This window comes from Arctopsyche grandis, chromosome 4, assembly GCF_051622035.1.
Source record: "Arctopsyche grandis isolate Sample6627 chromosome 4, ASM5162203v2, whole genome shotgun sequence".
Lineage (NCBI taxonomy): Eukaryota > Metazoa > Arthropoda > Insecta > Trichoptera > Hydropsychidae > Arctopsyche > Arctopsyche grandis.
In genome coordinates this window covers 36,015,321-36,039,403 of record NC_135358.1, presented here as the reverse complement: position 1 = coordinate 36,039,403, position 24,083 = coordinate 36,015,321, and the positions used below count along the sequence as shown (strand labels likewise).

Sequence of the window (24,083 nt, the reverse complement as noted above, 5' to 3'; positions counted from 1 at the left end):
TCTCCAACACGAATTCACTCGCCTCCGTTTTGCGCAACCCTCATCCATCTCACTCCACACATTTCGTCTACCTATTCTTCTCTACTTTCACATTTCCAAATTTCGTCTAACTATGTATCTTCTCTGCGGCTTTCTTTTTACCCTTTTGCATTCTCTCGTCTACCATTCTAGAATACATTGATAAATGGAAATGAGTAGTCACGGCTGTAAGAATATAATTTGATGATACAGAGATACGATAACGTCGGGAAGCCACTCTCATCCTGAGAATGGTGTCAAAGTGAGGTACGTGCCTTTCCACAAATAACTGCGACCCACTTCAATCCCTCGGTAGCTTGAAAAGAGCAGTTGTTTTATTGTACTTTTATCCTCTTCATTGTATTGAATTTCTTCCAAAGTTCTCCAGTATAGTGACTAGTACAAAAGGACAGAAATAATTGTCTCATTGATTGTTAGACGATTTTTTGAATTAATAATTGCTAATTTTCCTTGGCGAAAATCGCCTTTACCCAACCTTAACATTAATGTATGAATATAAACCAGCAGTATAGTTCGGTGGTTGCCTTAATGCTAATCACCAAAAGGTTCCCGGGTTTATGCCCTGGTTTGACCTCGATTTAAATTAGTTTATTCTGAGTATTTCTACAGGGCTGCTTGTCAGACTTGGATATTTGTGACTCCAAGTCGAACTATTCCTATCAGAGTTTGCCAATTTATCTGATTTCATTGTTGAAACGGTTCCTCGTCAAATTGGCAATACCATCTTATTCTTATGTTGCTACTATTTGAGTATTTTTTCCAAAATTTATATTTATACAAGTTTAATACCATATATGTCATTCAGGAGCAACCCGTAATGGTATAATTGAAAAAAAAAACAATTCAAAAATACCTAGACAACGCCGGGCAATTGTATTCGTTTGCTATGAAATTCTACAGTTTTCCATGTAGAGCTGTTTTATTTTAGTTGAAGTGCCCTCATTTAAATCGACACAGCCAAAAAGGGTATATTCATTTTGTTATTATGCAAGATACCAATTATAAACGATCTCCCTGTCAGTTTTCGATCTGAAATTTGAGAAAACTCCGGCAATCATGGCATTAAAAGTACATAATACCCATTCAATGGTGTTTATTTGGGATTTGTTCGAATTCATGGCAGGAGGGTGAGCTTTCAAAGGGTTTCCATTTAAAATATTCAGCGAATGTGGTCCGTGCCACATTTCGAATGGGTTTCAGATTTCGACGTTTCGTTCATTATTCAAATGGAACATATTCGATTTTATTGATTTGTGTTGTATGTACGTATGTATATAATGATTATGTATATTTAGTGCAAATATATGTATGTGGAATGAGGGATGTAAAAGAAATTACTTGGCGTTTAATTTACGTTACAACAGTAACGATTTATTTATTAAATCATCATCATAATATATATGCAATAATTAAGGATTAATATTCTTCTTATGTTAAATGGTTAATTTTTTTTGTTAATCAATGAAGGTGTTATTCATTTTTCAAAAATTCAAATTAAAATCAAATGGAAGGAATCTGATGCAACGCAATATTATGCCAAACTAAAAACGCGTCGTCATCGTTGCCGATATAAAATCTTGTAAAATTTGGCACATTTACACATTTTGGCACATATTTTTTTTTGATATACAAATATTGGATAATCACATAAAATTTACAATAAAAATGGTCAACTACACTTTTGATTTCTCAACATTCAATAGATATCTAAATAAACAATGACACGATTACAACAACTGAAACGATAGTGGGAGTGATTTCGTTGAGTATTTCAATAATGAATATAACATTGATTCAATATTATAAATAAACATTAGAATTATTTACAAAATTCCCGATTTTATTATCATTTGGCAATTCCATACGATTGCCAAGTACATTAGGCATCATGAAAAATGTATTAATTAAGTAAAACGTCAATAGAATATTAAAAAAAATTAATTTCACTATAAAATTTCTAAAAATTATCGATAATAGTTTTTTTTTTTGAAGTTAAAATTATTTATTTCAATTCCTGTTTGAGATAATATATTCGTTTTTTAATATAAAGTTTATTTTTTATTTTTTTGTTAAACACTAACATATGATTACACTCATGTAATAAAATTTCATTTATCAATTAATATTTGCAACTGTACAATGTTTCAAAATTACCATGTCGACAATATATTCGATTTGCTGAAAATTCAATAATTTAAATATTCATCAACGCAAATAAAAAGCTCGAAAATTCATCGAAAGTATATAGAAAAATATAATTGCAAATCACATCGGCAAATCATTATATGACAATAGGTTTTTAATCAAAGAGGTACGTTTTAATTGTTTCAACAATAAATAGATTTTTAAACATAAAACATCACAGATGACTCAAAAGTTTAGCGATGACAGTTTCAAGAATCGATTACATAGGTTCAGTTATTAAATGTATGAAGATTCACCTTAAATATATTTATAATAGATTGTCAAATAACCTATGATCTCTCGAACTGAAATAATTCCATTTTAATACACATCAATTTCAGACGATGAACACTTTTGAGTCAACTTATACAAATCAAAGTCAATTCCTCTATTTTCAATTCAATTCATTTTAAAAAACATACATTTAGTATAATTTTGGGTTATTTAAAGGCTAATGTACCCACACATTTACATACATACATGCACACATACGGACACATGCACATGGCGCATTCAATCTGTCACAAATAGACACACTTGTGATGTCCCCCCAAGGGTTTAGATCGAACCGGTCAGCACAATTGATAATTTAAATTGTGGACAAAGGAGGAAGTGATTATTTAACGTTTCAAATCGACATAAGCTGTAAATTCGCACAACTTGTGATACTCGTCGCACTTGCAGAATCGTTCAGTTTAAATGTATGATATAAAAATAGGATAATTAGAAGCGAACCAGTTGATAGATCGATTGCGAGGACATCACCATAGAATTTACACGAAAACAGTCATACTAGAGTGTGTATGCAAATTAAGCCTTTGCTAGAGTCGACGTTCCCCACGGAGGTAGACGACAGTTTAAACGTTTAAAAACAGTCATAATCAATTGTTATTACCTAAATATATATCAAAGTATTATCAGACAACATTTCATAATATGTATATGTTATATTTATATTTATGTTTTAATTTTTTTTCATTATTTAATATATTGAATATATTCACAGTTTACACGATCGGGATTGTGAACGAGAGAGCACCTCAAGTTAACATATGAATAAGACCGGAGCACGTCATGTAGCGTTCCACGAAAGGACACTTTTACTCATACGGATATCTCTTGGATTTGCACTCGCTTCTTCATGATGCCTGGCGTGTTCGTCGAGGTGCTGGGGTTGTTCTGTCTGAGTATTCCCGGGGCGGGGGGTGCGTTTTTTGGAGGGGGTGGTGCCTCTGGGATGGAGGGACTCCTGTCGATGCCTGTGCCCACGTCACACGTTGTGGGATCAGACTGTGCCCCGACACTTACAGACTCCTTGTTCCTGAAACCGTTGTCGTCTGAACTTGAGCTGCACGCCAGGTCCTCCTCGCAGGGTCCATCTGGACCGAACGTCGTCTGCTTCTGCTCTCCAGAGCTACCGGCTGTTGGAAATTTGACCTGGGTCGAGCTGTCCGTGACTTTGACAGTCTCCCCGCCAAAAGTGCTCGTCCTTGACGGCCTGTCGTGGACGCTGGTCAAGCTCAATCTGCTCCCGTTTTCGTGAAAGCTACTGGTCTGGTTCTCTAAACTTCTTATGCTCTGATTGTTGATCCTTTGAATGTCCGGCTTCTGTGTGTCTATCTTCACTATACTACTACCGTTTTCGCATCTTTTGGCAGGCGATTTCCTAAACTCGTCGACACTGTCCGGAACTGAGCAAAGCGTTATGTCGGCTAAGCTTCGTTTTTCGTATTGGGCTGCTAGGTTTTTTTCGTCGTAACAACTATACTCGCCGAAGCCAGTTTTTCCGCAATCGGATGGAAATGTTCTTAAGTCGTACTTGGAACCGGATTTCATTTGATACGCCGAAGATTTGCAATCGTAGCTGAAACCGCTTTTGTTACCCTCATAGCTTTGACCTTGAGTTTCAAAGTTAAGGGTCTTGGCGTCGTAGTTTTCGCCACCTGACGACGTGCTACAGCTTCCAGCTTCGGCTAATTCCTCCTTTTTCTTATCGCCGAAGCTTCCATTGTTTCTGTCTCTTTGGTGGTAGATTCCGGCGAAGATTAGAATGTTCAGCAGGAGCAGGAAGCAGCCCACTGCTATAGTAACGGTGAGGGCTGTAGTATAACTCTGGTAATGACTAGAAGCCAACTTCCTCAATAGATTATTGTTATCCTTATGAATGTTTCTGTTGTTTACTGTAGCATTCGGTGGACATTCGGTAGTCGGTGCAAGCACAGGTTGTAGAGGTGGTACAGCACCTCCTGGGGCTGCTGGAGCAGGAGGACGTGCTGAAGGTGTTGGTAATTTCGTCGGAGGAGTCGATGGCAACACCAAGTGTGGTAAATTCGGACGTTGCATAGACTGAGGACGGACAGAACCTAACAAAATTGCATTTCATGTTAATCGTATCTGTGACCAACTGATTTTTTCGATATGCATTCTGAAACTTTACCTTCGTAATAGTGCGCTCCTTCTTCTAGGAAATGGTGATGACGCATCGACATATCAGCCAATCCTGCTTCTCCGGGTCGGTGCAGTTGAGGGATGAGAGACAACCACAATGACATTTTGTGACCTCTGTAATGGTTGCGCATTTCCGGCTTTGAACCTGGCGAAATAATAAAATCAGTACAATACATTCGAAGGATGGGTATGCGATCGATGTTTTCGATCATTACTTATTTCCAAGTAGAGCTGGTTGATGGTGTCGTAAGTGTCCCAGAATGGTAAGGGGGTGGCTGGGGTGGATTCCTGCTCCGGTTGGGCAGGGGGTGAGGGTGCTGGTTGGGAGGCTGCCGGGGGCGCGTTCGGATCCCTGAAATCGAATAAATTCTTTAGTCGACCCAAAAATAAAAGATAACGAGGAATTAATGTCTAACGTTTTTTATGTCTAAATATACACGTTAACCTCAACGCCTTTTCTGCGGAAATAATTTATGGTTGTGGCCGACGAGGAAGTGACATAATTAATGGACTGAAATTATGCTAATTTCTATTCGTTCCTTTGAAAAGAAAAAAAAAAACTTTTTGCTGAAAGAATTGTGTTAACTCTGCCTCGGTTTACAATGTTTAAAATCCACAGTAAGTAGAACACGCATACATTTCATCTTTTTTTTTCATATAAAAAGTCATTTACATTTTTATATATGTAGTATATTAAATTTGGATGTGTTTTACCTTGATATAGGTTTTTGATTCCAAATTTACTCGTTTTCATTTCAAATTGATATTGAAAAGTGGTCAATTTGAAATGAAAAACGGTCAATTTGGAATGAAAAACCTGTATGGTAATTTATGTACTTCGTTTTACGAAATATTTCATTGCATAGATAGGTCGAACTATGCATGTTACAGACAACATGCAAGGTTATATTAATATGTACATGTAAGTACATATGTATGTATGTATATAGAGTTAGCCCAACTTAAACGTGGATATATTTAAGATGTCGATTTACTGGTTATATCTTCTGAGATCAAACTATCGAACCATTTAAAGCGAATTTAAATGGGCACTTCGGTCGCACAGTCAATTTAGTTTAAATTTAGCAGAAAATGCAGTAGGAGAATAGTCTTTGAGATCTTATTTACGGAATCTTTGAGATTTTAAGTGTTTCTCATTTGAATACTACATTTAAAAAATGTTCAGTTTGAGCATAATTAAGGCGCAAATATGTAAATAGAGTTGGACATACGAGGGAACTATAATACATACAACTATGAATGAAGGCGAATTCTCACATTGCACCGATTCCGATATCGGAATTATCGTACTGAATTTCGGTACTAAAGATAGTACTGAAACATAATAATTTCAAATTTATGTCAGTTGAATTGTTTTGAATCTAGAAAAAATGTTAGTACTGTTGCGTAGGGGTGGGTGGAGGATCCAAGTAAAAGGCCAACAGTCGTTTCACAGCATTTATTGATGATTAAGGAGATACACGCACTGTCAGTGCTCAGTCCAGAATGACATGATATCGCCTACGTACCGCCTTATAAAGGGTAGATCTCTCAGGACGCCTAATCTGTTTACCTGTTGTATAGTCACGTATTCGGATATGTATTTCCACGACATTGGGTCTCCCCGTACCGATTCTGAGAAATAACTAATAACGGTCATTGTTTAGCCTAAATGCACTTAGAGTCCAGATATAATCCTTGGAAGTAAGTGCAAGCACTTAGTTAATCCGATAACAGATATCCGTTGGTCTAAGTGCAATTCACTCAATCCGCGGCGTACGTAACAGTACATTAGAATTAGAACAGTTTATTAACCATTAAAGATTAATGGTCAAACTCAATAATGCTGCTGCTTCATTCAAATCAACCAGGAAGGTCGAATTATCGAGTCGATCGAAGGTTGACATTATTGCGAAACACATTAAAGATTTCATTCAATTGTTGAATAATTATTTTTTGTACTATAACTTATTTTTAATATGATATGATAAGATTATATAATTATATAACCTATTAGTGAAGAAAACATATATAACGAACGACCAAAGATTCGACTTGTTAGTTTCAAGGTAACCAAGCAAATTATATCTTATAAATATAAAAATCAATGTTTGTCTGTCTTTCACGTATGCGTTCCTATACCATTCAACCGATTGCGATGAAACTCACAAGAGCTATTGTGTGGATGTCCGCGATGGTTTCTGTAAAATAGCCCAACAATGGGAACGGAAACGGGAAAAATGGGAATGAGTGGCAACGCAATAATTTCAAATGTTTTCGCGTCGCCACTTGCATTGTTAGGGTAAAATAAATAAACAATTGAATAATTTCAAATGTGTTCGCCGCCTGCGTTTTTCCGACAAGTTATCACTACTGTAATTTAATTTGATTATTAAGTATTAATTTGAAACTGAAACATTCACTTATCGAAACACATCGAGAAACGTGAACGTGAACGGGAATCGCATGCGTTATTGTGGCATTGCAACGCATGCCGGGTTCAGCCAGTCTATACATACATATATCTATAAAATTGAATGTCTGTCCGTCTCGTATACCCTCCTAAAACACTCAACCGATTACGATGGAACTTTCAGGATTTGTTGTATGCATTTCCGGGAAGCTTACTGTGAAAAAAAACGGGAAATAACCTCTTAATAATAATATTCGTAATTACGATTTTATCGACGCGAAAGTTTGAGGCGCCATTGTGTAGTCAAGGAAATGTGTTCTTTGGTAACTACGACACGGCGTTGAAGAGACGTTAGTAGAGCTCCAACCATCACTTGAAACGCATGCCGTTCAGCTCAGAGAAATGATATATTAATAGAAGTGGCTTTAGGCGTCATATTGTTGTAAAGTGACGATTGTCCACAGACAATCCTAAATAATTTTAGCATCAGTCGTATTTGATGCTTGGTCGACGTCGATGTATGGCCGATAAGAACTTATCTGTTTGTTTATATTACTCGCAAGATGGGCAAGCATCGGTAAAAATTGCACAATGCATTCAAAACACACACAATAAACAACATGGGATACATTTTTATAAGTAAATTGATCCGATTGTATTCCGTGCGTTGTAGTATTTATAGACGTACCGCGTAATATTGACAACAATTATTAGTAAGGGCCCTTCTATTATTATTACATTTCTCTGGTTCAGCTAGGCTATATATATATGTATACATATAAAATTGAATGTCTGTCTGGCTGTGTGTCTCGTATAGGCTTCTAAACCACTGAATCGATTACGATGGAATTTTAAGGATTTGTTGTATTAATGTTCGGGAAGATTACTGTGAAAAAAAAACCGGGAAAAAACCTCTTAAAAATAATGTTCGTAATTACGATTTTACTGACGCCTTCAACGCATCACGCCGCGAGTGTGACAATAATTTAACTTAACTTGTTTACAATAATAACTTAATTTGTTTAGTGTCCAAGATTTAGAAAAAATGCAAAAAATACAGAATGAAGCTATGAGAGGTATTTTGAATGTGAGTAGATTTAAGAGTATTGGAAGTATGTTAGATGAATTAGGATGGATGAGTATTAGAATTAGTCTAAATATTAGTACATTGTCTTTTGTTTATAAGTTAGATCATAAGTTATTACCTAAGTATTTTGATGATTATATAATAAGGAATAGAGATAAACATAGTTTTTATATGTACTAGAAATAAGGACAGACTAGTTGTAAGTAGAGTAAGAAAGAATAAGACGGCTGGGGGTGTTTTTCACAGGGGTGTGCTCATGTACATATAATGCCCTCCCTGAGTGCATCAGGTCTGCTAAAAACATGGATGCATTCCTGCGAGGTGCGAAAAGACACCTCTGTGAGGGACAGTACATATAAGTTAATTATACATTTTATTTATTTATTTATATATATTTTAGCTATCAAGCTAATTTAAAAATACATCTTAATTATTATACTTAACTCTAAAATTTATAATTAACTTATATGTACTGTCCCTCACAGAGGTGTCTCTTCGCACCTCGCAGGAATGCATCCATGTTTTTAGCAGACCTGATGCACTCAGGGAGGGCATTATATGTACATGAGCACACCCCTGTGAAAAACACCCCCAGCCGTCTTATTCTTTCTTACTCTACTTACAACTAGTCTGTCCTTATTTCTAGTACATATAAAAACTATGTTTATCTCTATTCCTTATTATATAATCATCAAAATACTTAGGTAATAACTTATGATCTAACTTATAAACAAAAGACAATGTACTAATATTTAGACTAATTCTAATACTCATCCATCCTAGTTCATCTAACATACTTCCAATACTCTTAAATCTACTCACATTCAAAATACCTCTCATAGCTTTATTCTGTATTTTTTGCATTTTTTCTAAATCTTGGCCACTAAACAAATTAAGCACAGTGGCACAATAAACCACATGTGGCAAGACAATTGAATTAAACACTAAAATTTTACTTGTTTTTACTTAAAATATTTCTTAATCTACATAATATACCAACTTTTCTAGCCATTTTTTTATTATATAGTCAGCGTGCATTTTAAAATTTATATATAGTTAAGTATAATAATTAAGATGTATTTTTAAATTAGCTTGATAGCTAATATATATATAAATAAATAAATAATCGCGCCGCGCCTACCTCTCACTGGAATGTGCTCGGGAACGGGAACGGGATTTGCCCGCGTTAATGTGGCATTGCATCGCATTCCGGGTTCAACTAGTATCTTATAAATGTCAATACGTCGATGATCCGTCAATCCCTGTTTGTGAGCCTTAGAAGCATTTTGGAAATGTATAATATTGTTGCGTAGGGGTGGGTGGAGGATCCAAGTAAAAGGCCAACAGTCGTTTCACAGCATTTATTGATGATTAAGGAGATACACGCAGTGTCACTGCTAAGTCCAGAATGACAAGATATCGCCTACGTACCGCCTTATAAAGGGTAGATCTCTCAGGACGCCTAATCTGTTTACCTGTTGTATAGTCACGTATTCGGATATGTATTTTCCACGACATTGGGTCTCCCCGTACCGATTCTGAGAAATAACTAATAACGGTCATTGTTTAGCCTAAATGCACTTAGAGTCCAGATATAATCTTTGGAAGTAAGTGCATGCATTTAGTTAACCGATAACAGATATCCGTTGGTCTAAGTACAATTCGCTCAATCCACGGCGTACGTAACAATATGAAGTTCATATGAAATTTTCGTTGATAGGAAACCCAGCTGATTAGATGTCTGAGGTGGCAAAATTTACCAGTCTTGGAAAAATGATCAGAAGGTTCGCGTGCCACAAGGGGTGGATGCATGGGGGTCGGTGGATGGTATCCATTAACTTGGCGCCCTCGACATTGGCGCGAGCAATAAATCTTTGTGCGGTTTATTGCGCGCCCACGTGTTAACACGGCAACGGCAGAGAGCAACACGCCAACGGTCATAAATCAACATTAAACAATCGCCGTCGGCTAAATTAAGACGTAACACATCCACCCGCCGAGACTTTATTACCGTATGATGCGTCGAATTCTCCTTGAGCACTCGACACGCCATGCCATGCCATCTACTCAGTTGCCCCATTGTTATGACACATGTACGTACATAGAGCTAGTGACGTTTAATTTTTAATTTAATCTCAATGGAGCTTGATCATGATCTTTTTTGATTTTTTATGGTATTTTGTGTACGGTCAGGAAGGTGTTAATTGCGCTTACAATCAAACGGACCTGCCTACGCCAGTAATCATACAATCGTGGAAAATCATGGCTTGACTACGACGTGATGCTATGGCAAGTTTGCATTTTATTGTAAAAATTGTATAATGGCAAGTTGTCGATGGGGATGGCAGAATGTTGTGTCAGACATGTGTTAATGTCAAAACATCCGTGTTACAATCATTTGCTGGGTGATATTCTCTACAACATATGTAGGTACATAAGTACCTATATACATGTATGTAATAGTGGTTATGGTTATATTATTCGCGGAACTTACATATGTACCCCCCCCCCGCAGTATAAAATTTTTGAAATGTGTGAAAATAAAAATAAATAAATATTAACCAATATAAAGTTTTTTTTTAAAATAAATTTATGATTTGTATAATGTAAGGCAATAAGGCGAAAAATATTTTTTCGAAAAATGTATCGGAAAGTGATAGCTATGTATGTATGTATGTAGGTGACTATTTTATATGTTTTTAGGCAGTCTCCGTGACGAGCCGGAATTTTAAATTACAGAAAACGCAAATATCGGAAGGCAAAGATCGAAAATCGAAAGATCTTAAGTCGAAAGATCAAAAAAACCATGTGAACTGTATAAGAGGTATGTAAAAAAAGGGTGCATGGTAAACGGTACATACTCACTTAATTTGCGCGAGCAGGGTACAACAGGAACAAGAGGAACAGGCTTTTCCTCCCGTATTCTGCGCGCGCACATTAATACGGGAGGATAAGCGACTTAAGATCTTTCGATTTTCGATCTTTGCCTTCCGATATTTGCGTTTTCTGTAATTTAACATTCTGGCTCGTCACGTAGACCCGTTTTTAGGTTACATGACAAAACCAGGATATTTTTGTCAAAATAATGTTTCGAAATACTAGAGTTATTAAAAACGTTAAAGAACTTTAGAAAATCATGGATGCACATGTATGAGAATTAAAAGAACGATCTCAATATTTATAAACAGGCTAAGTAACCCAAGGATACTGCAAGGACAGATACCCAAAAAACAGTAATGTACTGTACAGTACAGTACGAATGGCCCTTAATCTAGGTACAAGAAAAGCATTGAATTCGATTGATCAATGTTGATTCTCTACATGTGGTTAGTGGACTAGTGGTTAGCATATATGCTTTCGAATATAGTGGTCACGGGTTCGAGTCCCACTGGTTGCAGCTGGCCAGAGATTGGTTTGTGACTCCAGGTCGATCGTTTCCTATCGCAGTTTGCCTGTTCCAACAAATTGGCAACCATTACCCATTTCTCGCAATTTTCGAGCTTTAAGCATCTCGAATTTTGCTTATTCGTACAAAATATTTGAAATGCAAATTTAAAGTTTTTCATCTCGAAATTTGACGATTTTAATGTTAAAAAAAATATCCATAGATGTCTCCAAGTTGAATTGTTAAGATTATTCTAAAAATTGTATATCGATGTTTGTAATTGGTAATTCTGAAAATTGTATATCGATGTTTGGCCAGGAAGACACATTAGGGTTTACCTGTTAGGCTTTCTAACAAAATAAATGTTATATATTTTATGCTCTTGTAATATTAGAGACGTAAAATATAAATTTTACATTAAAAAGTAAGGGGGTGCGCTCTGGTTTGAAAAATAAGTAACGGCGCGCAGCAACCGCCCCACTACACCACTGATCACTCAGCCGAATGCACTTGTTGCATAATTTGCTTCCTTCTACAATGTCTTAGGTGCTATTATATCGTTTGAATATTTGCTGCGTCCATTTTTCATTCAATTGGTTGACAGTAAGTAACGCATACTCAATTATACGAATTGCTGCTTCAGAGTGAGAAGCAGTTTTTTTTAGACATGTACGCACTTATCCAGTGAGTAGATAGGAAGTGAACTTAATTCTCTTCCTTCCTTTTAAATCATATTCTGTCCAAAAGTAAAACGAGTGTAATTCTGCGTACGCACCAAGCCAACGAACGGCCCACAGACCAACGTTTAAAACCAGTAGCGTACAAAATATCGAAAAAAAAAATTAAATTAAAAAATTGAAATTAAATATCAAAATTAAGCTAAAGAGCGAGATTGAGCTAAAATTAGATCATTGTTGATGTTTTGAATTACGACGATACGCATTTACAACCAGAGAAATATTATAATTTCTCTGCTTACGAGCATTGATGAATAATACACTAGATGAGCCCTGACGTGTGATTTTGGTCGGAGATCTTGTCTTCACTAACTGAGGGGTGCGGGGGGTTTAACTAGCGGGGAAGTTGGAAAAAAAAGGTTTTTTCCCTACAACGCAGCGGTACCTACCTACCTACTGAGAGAAACTGTGCATGCGCCATGTATTTTGCAGGCGCCAAAAGAGAGACCAGTATAAAGCGTGAGGGCGGATCTATGTGTATTATATATCTATGCTTACAAGCGAAAAAAAATCTTGTTATTATTTCTTAAAAGTCGTCACGATATCCACTGTCCTCTGAGAAAACAATTATACGGCATCACACTTTTGCCTATATACGTTTGTATGAGTTGATTTGAGATTGTATTTGTATATTCATGAATTCACTCTCATTCGATCAAAATCTATCCTCTTGTCGGTCATCACAAAGGGAAATAATATTAATAATAATAATATTAATAATTTATCGGATGATGTGTGATTTTTTTTTTTTTTTGTTTGTGATTGCCGATCGACTTAAAATATAGAATTCTCTATTAATTTTATTTCGACGAAGTCAAAACATCTTAAGTCGAGGACTACCTGTATGTGATTGTTGATGATCTAATTTTAGCTCAATCTAGAAAATTGATTTAAATTGTGTATGTTTTGTTTTAACTTTCAATATTTAATTTTAATTTTAATATAATGATTATAATTTTATTTTGATATTTGAATTTAATTTTAATATAATAATAATAGTTTTTATTTCGATACTTTGTACGCTACCGGTTTTAAAAGTTGGCCTATGGGCCGTTCGTTGGCTTGGTGCGTACGCACCATAAGTAAAATTCGGTATATGTATTTATGTACATACATTATCAAACTCTGTTTAGAATACGAACACAAATTTAAGCAATTAGCATGTACGAAAAAAACTATTAAGCAATTAAGACAATCAGACAATAGCACTTACCCGTTCTTGGCGAAGTTGGTGATGTATTGAATCAATATTTTGGAAATGGCCTGGTCTTGTGTGGTGTAATTGTGTGGGAAGAATGGTTGTCCTCCGACTAGCGGCAATCCGAAGCAGTACGGTATATCTTCTCCGTGGACCGAACCGGTTCGCTACAAACGAAATATGAATTAATTTTCATTTTTATTATAATCAACACTTATCACCGAATTTGAACATGCATACATAAATTTGTCAATGGTGGCAAATATAGAGCAGTTATCCAATTTGTGAGGAATTGGTTCAACAATGAAACCAGACAAATTGGCAAACTACATATTATATAATGAGAAACGATCGACTTGAAGTTGTTAAAATTATCCAAATCTGTAGTAAATCTGCATAATTAACCAGCATAATAGACTAGTGGTTAGCATATAATGCTTTGAACAGAGTGGTCACGGGTTCAAATCCCACTGGTTTTTGCTGGCCAAACCTTGGATTTGTGACTCCAGGTCGATCGTTTCCTTTCAAAGTTTGCCAATTTATCTGATTTTCATTGAAACGGTTCCAAAAAATTGGCAACCTTACCCATTTTCTCGCAAAAATCTCGAATTTCTCTGAATTGTATAAAATGCTGCAAATTTATGAATTTGACGATAAATATCTCTGTGGATGTTTAATTGCTATATATTTACTGAATTGTTTAAAATGCTGGAAATTCGACCACATATGTCTCATGTGGATATTAATTGATATGTATTTATGTAATTTGTATAATATTAATAATATTTGTATCAAATGTACAATGTTTCTAGCCAGGAAGGGGCATTGGGGTTACCTGTATGGCATACATATTTGCATTTTTACATACCTCTTTTATATTTCACTTACAATTCAGGAAAAAATTTGCCTCTTATCCGATCGCTTTCATATTTTGCCATATTGCTTATTTCGGTCATCAATATAAGTAAATGTATCCTCCGCCATTACGATGGAGAAAAAATATCGTTTTAGACGCGTTTGAAATTTGAATTTCTGAAAAGTGCCTGACGTTTATCCAGTTTTTAGTTTTAAACATAGATGGCGGTAGTAAAATAAAATTATTGGTACTTTTATTCAAAATAATTTACAAGCCACTTTTCAGCTTGCTTTTGATTTTTTCGTATGACAATATTTGGGTTCTTATCCACACTCTTTTGTTTCGATGAATATTTACTAGATGGTACAAACTATTTGTAAAAAACGAATCACTGAATCAAAGTGATGTTTTAATCTAAGAAATCTTATCCAGTTTTTAGTTTTAAACATAGATGGCGGTAGTAAAATAAAATTATTGGTACTTTTATTCAAAATAATTTACTAGCCACTTTTCAGCTTGCTTTTGATTTTTTCGTCTGACAATATTTGGGTTCTTATCCACACTCTTTTGTTTCGATGAATAATTACTAGATGGTACAAACTATTTGTAAAATACGAATCAATGAATCAAAGTTATGTTTTAATCTTAGAAATCTCATCCAGTTTATAAACGTTTTTCCAGTTTTTAGTATTATTGGTATTTTTATTGGTAAATTATTGGTATTTTTATTCTAATCAGGGCTTGAACTCATGATCTCTCAGTCGCTAGCAACGTATGCTAACTACTGCTGGCTAAATAGACCGATTACAGAAATTATTCAGTGGACGGAGCAAATAATCGAAGAAGCGCATCGAGAAAAATGGTCTGGAGTGTCGTCGTTCTAAATTCCTTTGGCAAATGCCCATTAGTGCCGAATGGCGCTATAAATTAGGGGCGGATAAGTCGCCGGGGCCATTACAATAATGGCGCCTGCCCTGTCGGTCCACTCCATTACGGTCATCTGGCCCTGGAAAGTTGGCCACGGGTCGTCGCTTTTGACGCGTCCTCTACTTCGTATGAGTTGTCGTCGGACTGCGACAATTTGTCGCAGACATACTCACTGCTATGGGTCGTTTACACCAGAGAAAGCATAGGCAAACATCATGTCTAATAAAAAGTTATTATCGGTTCAACGTACGTAAGTTCAGCTTTCACGTTGGTTGGGCACAGGTCACATCGTTTCTTTTTGGATGCAGTCTCATTTAGGGTTGACGATTTCAAATATGAATGCCTTTATAATGTTTATTTTGTCCACATTCGTACAAACTGTTATGCGCTTTGATCTAAACAAAACCCTCAAAACGATATGATAAAATAATTGCTTCGAGATAAAAAATTTTATAAAATATACAGTGAAAAAAGTTATAAGCGTTTAAAAAATTGAAATCTGACATGGCGAAAAGTGAGAATAGTCTAAGCAAACGCTGGATAAACGTCAGGCACTTTATCGTGGGAGCGTTTTCAAACGCGTCTTACACGATATTTTTGCACCATCGTAATGGCGAAGGATCCATTTACTTATATTGATGACCAAAATGAGCAATATGGCAAAGTATGAAAACGATTGGATAAAAGGCAAATTTTTTCCTGAATTTTAATCGTAAGTGAAACGTATAGGAGGTTTGTAAAAATAGAAATCATTAAATTCACTATATAAACCGTACCGAAGTATGAGAGTCAGTCAGAACGTCAGATCAAGTCAACAAATAGATTAAACCAGTATGAGCATAAGCTCTTAATAGTTAGTACCAGAGGTCAGAACCAGGCTCACCATTGTCAATGTCTATGGTCAACCATTTGTTTTTGCTCTCTAGCTTTATAGGACAATAGTCCTCTTTCCTGGAAAATAGCACCGTCGCGCCCTTCTTTAGTCATTCCAGTGCGAGCAAAAACTCTTAACCCGTAAAATGCTAAACAACGATATATTGCTGTTTATGAAAACGGCAAGAATTGCCAACAACGATATATAATATATATATATATATATATATATATATATATATATATATATATATATATATATATATATATATATATATATATATCTTAAACCATCAAAGTTATTAGAACATTTCAACAATGTGGTTGTAATGTCAACAATGAAGGTGTAGGTCATAATTTGAATATCTTGAAGTCAAAGAAGGCTTGATTTGATGCTAGTGGTACAATCACAAAATTCGAAAGCCCTTGTTAGAAGCGTCCTATCAAGTGGCATATCTGTGCGCTAAGAAAAAAAAAGCCTCGCACGATTGCTGAGGAATTAATAAAACCTTGTGCACTAATAATTGCTAAAACTTTATTAAATTCTGAAGCATAAAAAAAATCCAGCAGATTACATTCTAGAACGATATAATTCTATAATGAACGATATAATTCTAATATAGAAGATATTTTACTGCAAGTAATAGAAGACATAAAAATCAGTCCTCTGAAAATAAGTATACAACTGGATGAGTCACCTGGCGTGGATAATTGCTGCCAGCTCTTGGTATTTGTGCAATATATGAAGGGAAAATAAATAATAAAAGATTTTCTATTTTGTATGTAATATGTAAATGTATATATGGGTTTTTAAATAAACAATATATCTTGCAATAAATGTATTTTTCTAAATTAAAGATTTCAAAACTAATTTTTCAAGGGGGTGCGGGAATATAGTTTTAGATTCAAAGGGGTGCGGCTCACTGAAAAGGTCAAGAACGACTGTACTAGATATGTATAGTAAAAAGTGTACCTTGTGAAAATAAAATATTTTAGTAAATACAATTTCCGAAATAGTTCGAATCACGATAGTCCTGTCCGCAGAGATAGGCTAATTGTTAGGACAATTGTAAAATTACAAAAGACCATTTCATCAGTGTTCGAAGCAGGATAGCAAAAAATCTTGTAAAAACATGTGTTTTCTAAAAAAATTGTAATAGTGCCCTAAAGACATGTTTTATCCGAGTCTATTACACATAAACTAATTACACTGTTCCGACACGAAAAATGGTTCAGAGATGAGATATAAATTTTCTTATAGATCTATGCCCAGTGAACACGAATCTGGTAATAAAAAATGTTGATTGGCTCGAGATTCGGAGATATATATGTATTTTAAATCGTGCGATTTTTCTATATCTTGGTGTTGTTTGGTCGATGTCTCAAAATCTGTCAATTTCCTGTTCAAAATGAATATTGGAATCTATAGTCGGATATTTTATCTTTCATTTGTAGTACGTTTTAGCTTTCAAATCTCTCTAAGTAGTCGTCCAGTTCAAATTAAAAGACGTATTTTCACTTGGGATTTTTTCTCACTGTTAATACTATTGTATATTGAGTATTTTCTATTGAAATATGTTTATTGGGATAATGTTCTGGCCACAATATTTTTTTTTCGTTTAAAAGGGTTAATTGAAAGTGTGCCGAATTTTAAATCAGTAAAATTGCGAGCTAAAATCTCGTACTATTATTTACTCGTATTTACACGAATCTGAATTGAATTAATAAGGACAATATATTAAATTGTCTTTATACTATTTTATATTGAGTATTTTCTATTCAAACATGTTTATTGTGATAGTGTTTTGGCCACACTATTTTTCGTTTTCGTTTAAAAGGGTTAATTAGATTAAAGGGTTCTATTGATAACTGGCTTACCTCGATAAAATAAACGAATTTTTGTTATTTATCCACAAGAATAGTCGAAATATGATTTTTCTAATTGGAATTTTATTTAATACTCATATAAAGACAATTTAATATATTATCCCTAGTTCAATTTAATATATTATCCCTAGTTGAATTCAATTCAGATTCGTGTAAATACTAGTACGAGCTTTTAGCTCGCAATTTTACCGATTTAAAATTCAGCAAACTTCCAATTAACCCTTTTAAATGGAAAAGAATAGTGTGACAAGTCTCATATTATTTAATTTTCTTAATAATTAGAACTTAATTACATTGCATACATTAAGATTTAATGCATATTAATGTAACGGCCTTCACTTTGTCAAACAATTGCATACAATGAAGTAACTTTGGGAAGGGTTCTTAGGCTCAATATTTTACTCGAAGTAAAAAATAAGATTATATGTTTTGGTTCTTAATTTCATTTGTGTCAAAAACTATTGTCTTAAAAGATACGGTTGATTTGTATTGTATAATAATCCAGATCATTCGTAACTATACTCATTTATAAGCATTGAGGAAGATTACTAAATCTCGGTCCCTGAATTTTAAACCCACGACCCATCAACTGGTAAACAATTGCTTAGCCAGTGGCTTATAAATGCACATAAAAATGTAAAATAAATGGATTTTAATCAAATATTATATTTTTGAAGTTTGATAATATCAGCTAAGGCACGGAGAAAGGCTTTGCAACGAATGACAAAAGTATGTAGAAATATATACGAGAATAAGCTATTAACTATGTATTTTGCTGTATATGCGTCAGAGTGCTTCTGAACTTTTTTGTTCGTAGCTCAATCCGCTGGAGTTTAATTTATTTTTGCAGCATCTATGTATGTACGTATATACATTCCTAGATGGATCTGACCAATTCCTCTGGGGAAAAGGGACGATGTTAGTTTAAATCCAACTGGAAAATATGTGAAAAGTTTCATTCGCAATTAATCTTGCACTCTCTATGTACATATGTGAGTTACAAACTTTTTTAATGCTCGTGTATAAAGATATGCGCTTGAGTTCACTTTTTAATGAAGTATTTATTTTGCATATGTATGCATATAATACGTATTGAATATTAATTAGAAAATTATATGTATGTGATGCATGTAAAAATACCGTTTTTATTTGGTATGCTCACTTTGAATTTTAGATGGAGTGTCCGAATTTGGAAAGCTTTTAAGGCTTTGCAGTTTGCCATACCTTACGGGGCCGCAAGTCTCTCGTTTTATTTAGGGCCCCGGGGATCGACACGGGGGCCCCGACGGCAGATTATGTGTCTGACTAGGGGCCCCGGCAAGGAAGCAGAGCTGGACCACTCACATCACATTATCCCTTGGAGCTCGCCGCCGCACCTTTATGGAAATTAAGCTGCTGGCGTTTCTCCATTACTTTCTTGCTTATTTTATATTTTCGGTTCGTTGTTTCTTTTTCCCTTCAGCTTTCCCATTACAGAAGAAAGTGGAAAGAACTCCTTTCATATACATATATACTCGATAGACTACTGTATATAAAATTGTTTTAATAAAATGAGTTCAACGTCTTTCTGCACAATGCAATATAGAAATAATTTTCCTCGTATGAAAAATATAATTTTTTCAGATTTATTTTTTATTTTATTTTTATAAAACTTACTTGAGTATAGTCCCTGTCGCTGGATAGGTGTTGAAAATGGGCGAAGAACGTTTTCCCTCCTCTCATAGCGTGCAAGTAGCCTAATCGGATTAACGGAGCTGCTGTGTGGCCGTCACTCAGTACCTACAATTTTCATATAAAACAATTACAAATTTAATACACTAGAGCTTTTACAGCAGTTTTAAATTGAAAATATGAAAATGCATTAAGTAAGCGTACGACTCATCGCAAAGACCTTAATTTACGTCTATCAAGAGCGAAAAAATGTGACTTTTCCGGCAGCAAAGCGAAAGCACTTTAATATCGTAATTGTTCGTCGAAAGTTTTTAATGCGCGGAGATGTTAAAAGTTTCCGCGGAAAGCTCTCAAGTTTAATTGCGTATTAATTAAATTGAGCCTTAATCGGTGGGAAGCTTATTTAGCGAAAGCGTCGTTATCGCCACAATCGCGAAAAATCGGAAAATTCGCGCGCTCGGGAAAATTAAGGCACACCGCTTGCGCACCCCTCGAAAGTTAAACGATACGAAACAAAATACGCTCTTGTATTTTGAAATTCCAATTTTCTTTATATATGTATGTAACCAACTGTTTGCCTCTTAATGTCTCCAAGTGCAAGGTTATGTGTTACTCCAGATCTAGATCCACCCCCGATCGTACCTTTCCATATCTTGTTGGTAACTTTTTATTGAACTGGATTGATTCAACTGTTGATCTTGGGGTTGCATTCCAGAGTGACCTAAATTTCTCTGTTCATATCGACTCTGTGTGTTGCTCTGCCTCACGAATGCTTGGGTTTGTCTTTCGTAATTCTCGACACTACCATAATCTCGCTGTTTTGAGATTGCTCTATTTAGGAGTATCTTGGAATACGCCTCTATGATCTGGAATCTTTGCACTAAGTCTCTATCTGTGAAGCTTGAACTTCTCCAAAGACGATTTCTCAGACTGCTTTATAAGGAGCAATATGGGATTTACCCATACTTATTTCTTTCAAAATTCGTCATGGGTATGGTCGACTACACTTCTCTTGACCACAGGAGGAGTGTTTCTTGTTTTCCATATTTAGAGGCTGTATCTCCTGTCCGTCTATCCTGGCTGAGTTGGGCCTTCACGCTCCAGAGAGTGTGATATGGACCCGCCATCGTCCCCTTTTTCACACTTCTTTGGCTAGAACTGTGGCATTTAGTTATTCTCCCATTTCTCGCGGCCTCCGTTTCTTAAATTCTCTGGATGGTGCCATTGACATTTGTCACGTCTCTCTTCATTCTCTGCACCACTTCCTAAGTTATGGAGGTCGCGACCATTTAGAAAGGTTGAGTGAGTGTTTTTAATTATGATTTCATGTTTTATTTAGTTATCTTTTCCTTATTTGATTTGTATATTTGTATATATAATTTGTTTATTTAACTTGTATTTTTTCCTTTTGTACTTCTTAATCATTTTAGCACACTCGTCGCTTTGGAGCAATCTGTTAGACGAGTGTACTTGATTAATTGATTTTGTAAAATAAAATAAAAATAAAATGTATATTTATACATATATCTTATAATAAATATACCCACCTCGAGGGTGGCGTCCCTGACGTTGAGCGGGTTCTGCACGGGCCTGTCCCAATCGGTGTACTCGTTCTTGAGCGTGGAGAAAATCTCGTTCAGATGGAAGTAGTAGGCGTTCCTCACATAAGTCCTCAAGATCCGGTCCCTGCGGGTCTCGTTAAATCCGAATTCGAGGTCCTGTGCGCTCAGGTCCAGGTAGGATTCTGTAATGGGCAAAAGAGCGAGATCAAATGCGTATCCGACCGTCGTTAGCCGAACGAATATCGCGTAGGCATCCTTTGTGTGTGCACATCGAATTGGATATCGACACACTTGTCGGTGTAACTCGTGTTCCTATTTTTGGATCGTAAGATTCGAATACATGACGTACATATGTATGCATGTATACATGTGTATGAAAAAGGATACTCTGTAGATTTTCCACAACACGTAACTACGATAAAAAAAAGGAAATACTTGGAATATATCACATTTTGCATACTTGCAAAAGTTTTTCTTTTTAGACTCGCAATAAAAATGACTAAAAAATCAAGCGACGATATTTATTTAAGAATACTTGGAAAATGCTGCATATCCGATGAATTCAATGGGTTTGTTTCAGTACCAAAAAAGTTATATTTAGTAAAAATAAACAATTTCAAAAATCATAAATAATTTTATTTTACTACCGCCATCTACATATGTATGTTTAAAACTAAAAACTGGATAAACGTCAGGCATTTTTCAGAAATTCAAATTTCAAACGCGTCTAAAACGATTTTTTTTCTCCATCGTAATGGCGAAAGATACATTTACTTATATTGATGACCAAAATGTGCAATATAGTAAAGTATGAAAACGATCGGATAAGGGGTAAATTTTTTTCTGAATTGTAATCGTAAGTGAAGCTAAAAGGAGGTATGTAAAAATGGAAAGAACGTAGTAAAATAATCTGTAAGTGAAGTAAAAATATATATGAGAGCGATCTCCGTGACGAGCCAGAATGTTAAATTACAGAAGACACAAATATCGGAAGGCAAAGATCGAAAATCGAAAGATCTGAAGTCGAAAGATAAAAAAGGGTGCATGGTATACGGTACATACTCACGTACAAACTCAATTAATTTGCGCGAGCAGGATACAACAGGAACAAGAGGAACAGGCTTTTCCTCCCGTATTAATGTGCGCGCGCAGAATACGGGATGAAAAGCATGTTCCTCTTGTTCCTGTAGTATCCTGCTCGCGCAGTTGTATCCTGCTGCTGAGTATGTGGTTGTGAAAGGTGAATTGAGGATCAAAAGTGATACCATAGTCTACCATAGATTCCACACGCGTCAACAATACGGATCCGATGGAATATCCGTGACAATAGAGCGAATTTGCACGTCCATAACTATATATACATATATATATATAGATAGTGTGAAAATGTTACAGACTTTTAAACTAATTAAAGATTCGATTGATAGTAAATTATCATACATGCCTAGATGAATGTAAAGACAGTTTTACAAACTTGAGTTTCCTACGTCAAAAGTTGTATCAACTCGAAATGAATAGATGTTACCCTTTGCTTTATACTAGCAACTCCTTAAAGTACGGCTTAATTTAAACATGGAAAACATTTTCTAAATAGCTGAATAACCTGGTACAATATAAGTATGATTCTTTAAAGATTAAATTGAGGCTAGAGTACATATTTTGGGTATAAACCGTCGCCATATAATAAAAACCCTTTTATTTCTTCATAACAATTATGATCATAATATTTTAATTATGATCATAATATCATTTGAATTGCTTTATAGCAATACAAGATTACTTGAATCCTACAAGATCATCATTACTACTCTACGGAAGAGATACAGACTTTTGGGCGAATTGACACGGATTTTTTAGGACGGACATTTAACGGATATTAAGCCAACGAACATTTGGCCGATTGGACATTTTACCTTTGGAAATTAAAAAATAAATATATCTAATCAGCAGTGGATGGCAAATGGCTATGGATGATGATGATGATAAAAAAGGGAAAATACCGTGGTATGAAAATTTTTCAGTAGCACTGGGCGGAGGGCAGATTAAAATAAAAACAGCGAATTTTCGAATTTAGAAACAACTTTAGTTGAAAAAAAGACTATAAATGGAAAATAATATGAAAATTTTTGCCGTCAGCTCTTTTAATGCCTTAAATATCGTTTTTATCACGTACTATGTGTACTAAACACAAATATTAAATATAATTGAAAGTTTCATTCTGCCAAATGTCTATCAGCCTTATCTATGTATGTACGTCGGCCTTATGTCTGTCTGTTCGGCCTAGTGTCCGTTCAGCTTAGTGTCCATTTGGTCAAGCGTCCATCAGCCTAGTGTCTGTCAGCCAAATGTCTATACGGCCAATAGTCTGTCAACTGAAGAGCTGCTATTACTGTGCAGTATTGGGCACCTTGTCCGGCGAGATTTTATGAATTTATTTATACAGGCTACATCCATGATTATTAACACGACGTGTATTGTTTTGACATTGTACACATGTAAGTAACATTCAAGGTCAATTAAAAACATCGATCATCAAACATTACAATTATCGTAGACACATACATATATGGACAAATATAGTATCCTAAACTTAAATAAGACATAACTCCCAAATGCTTGTAACTGTTTCCAAGGAAAACAGATAAACAGATAATTAATACACCCATATACATATACTAATTTGAAAAAACTGCATGCCATATACATATAATATTCCGTTTGTCACAGACATTACTAACAAACTAACCAGTAGATTATATGACAGAATCACTAATAGCCATACTAAAACACTTGTGAAGAGTCTCGGTGATTACAAC

General features: G+C 35.1%; 1 protein-coding gene across 1 annotated transcript in view; it reads right to left on the bottom strand.

The window, feature by feature from the left end:
• Positions 1 to 3,199: 3,199 nt before the first annotated feature.
• Nlg2 (Neuroligin 2) overlaps positions 3,200 to 24,083 on the bottom strand; it is a 185,332-nt gene continuing 164,448 nt past the window's right edge. Inside the window, exons 8-13 of the mRNA XM_077429428.1 lie at positions 21,253 to 21,449; positions 19,691 to 19,813; positions 13,507 to 13,658; positions 4,887 to 5,023; positions 4,661 to 4,816; positions 3,200 to 4,586 (exon numbers count right to left, since the gene is read on the bottom strand). Coding sequence (XP_077285554.1) covers positions 3,328 to 4,586; positions 4,661 to 4,816; positions 4,887 to 5,023; positions 13,507 to 13,658; positions 19,691 to 19,813; positions 21,253 to 21,449 — 2,024 coding nt within the window. The 3' untranslated portion in view covers positions 3,200 to 3,327. The remainder of the gene's footprint in view (positions 4,587 to 4,660; positions 4,817 to 4,886; positions 5,024 to 13,506; positions 13,659 to 19,690; positions 19,814 to 21,252; positions 21,450 to 24,083) is intronic.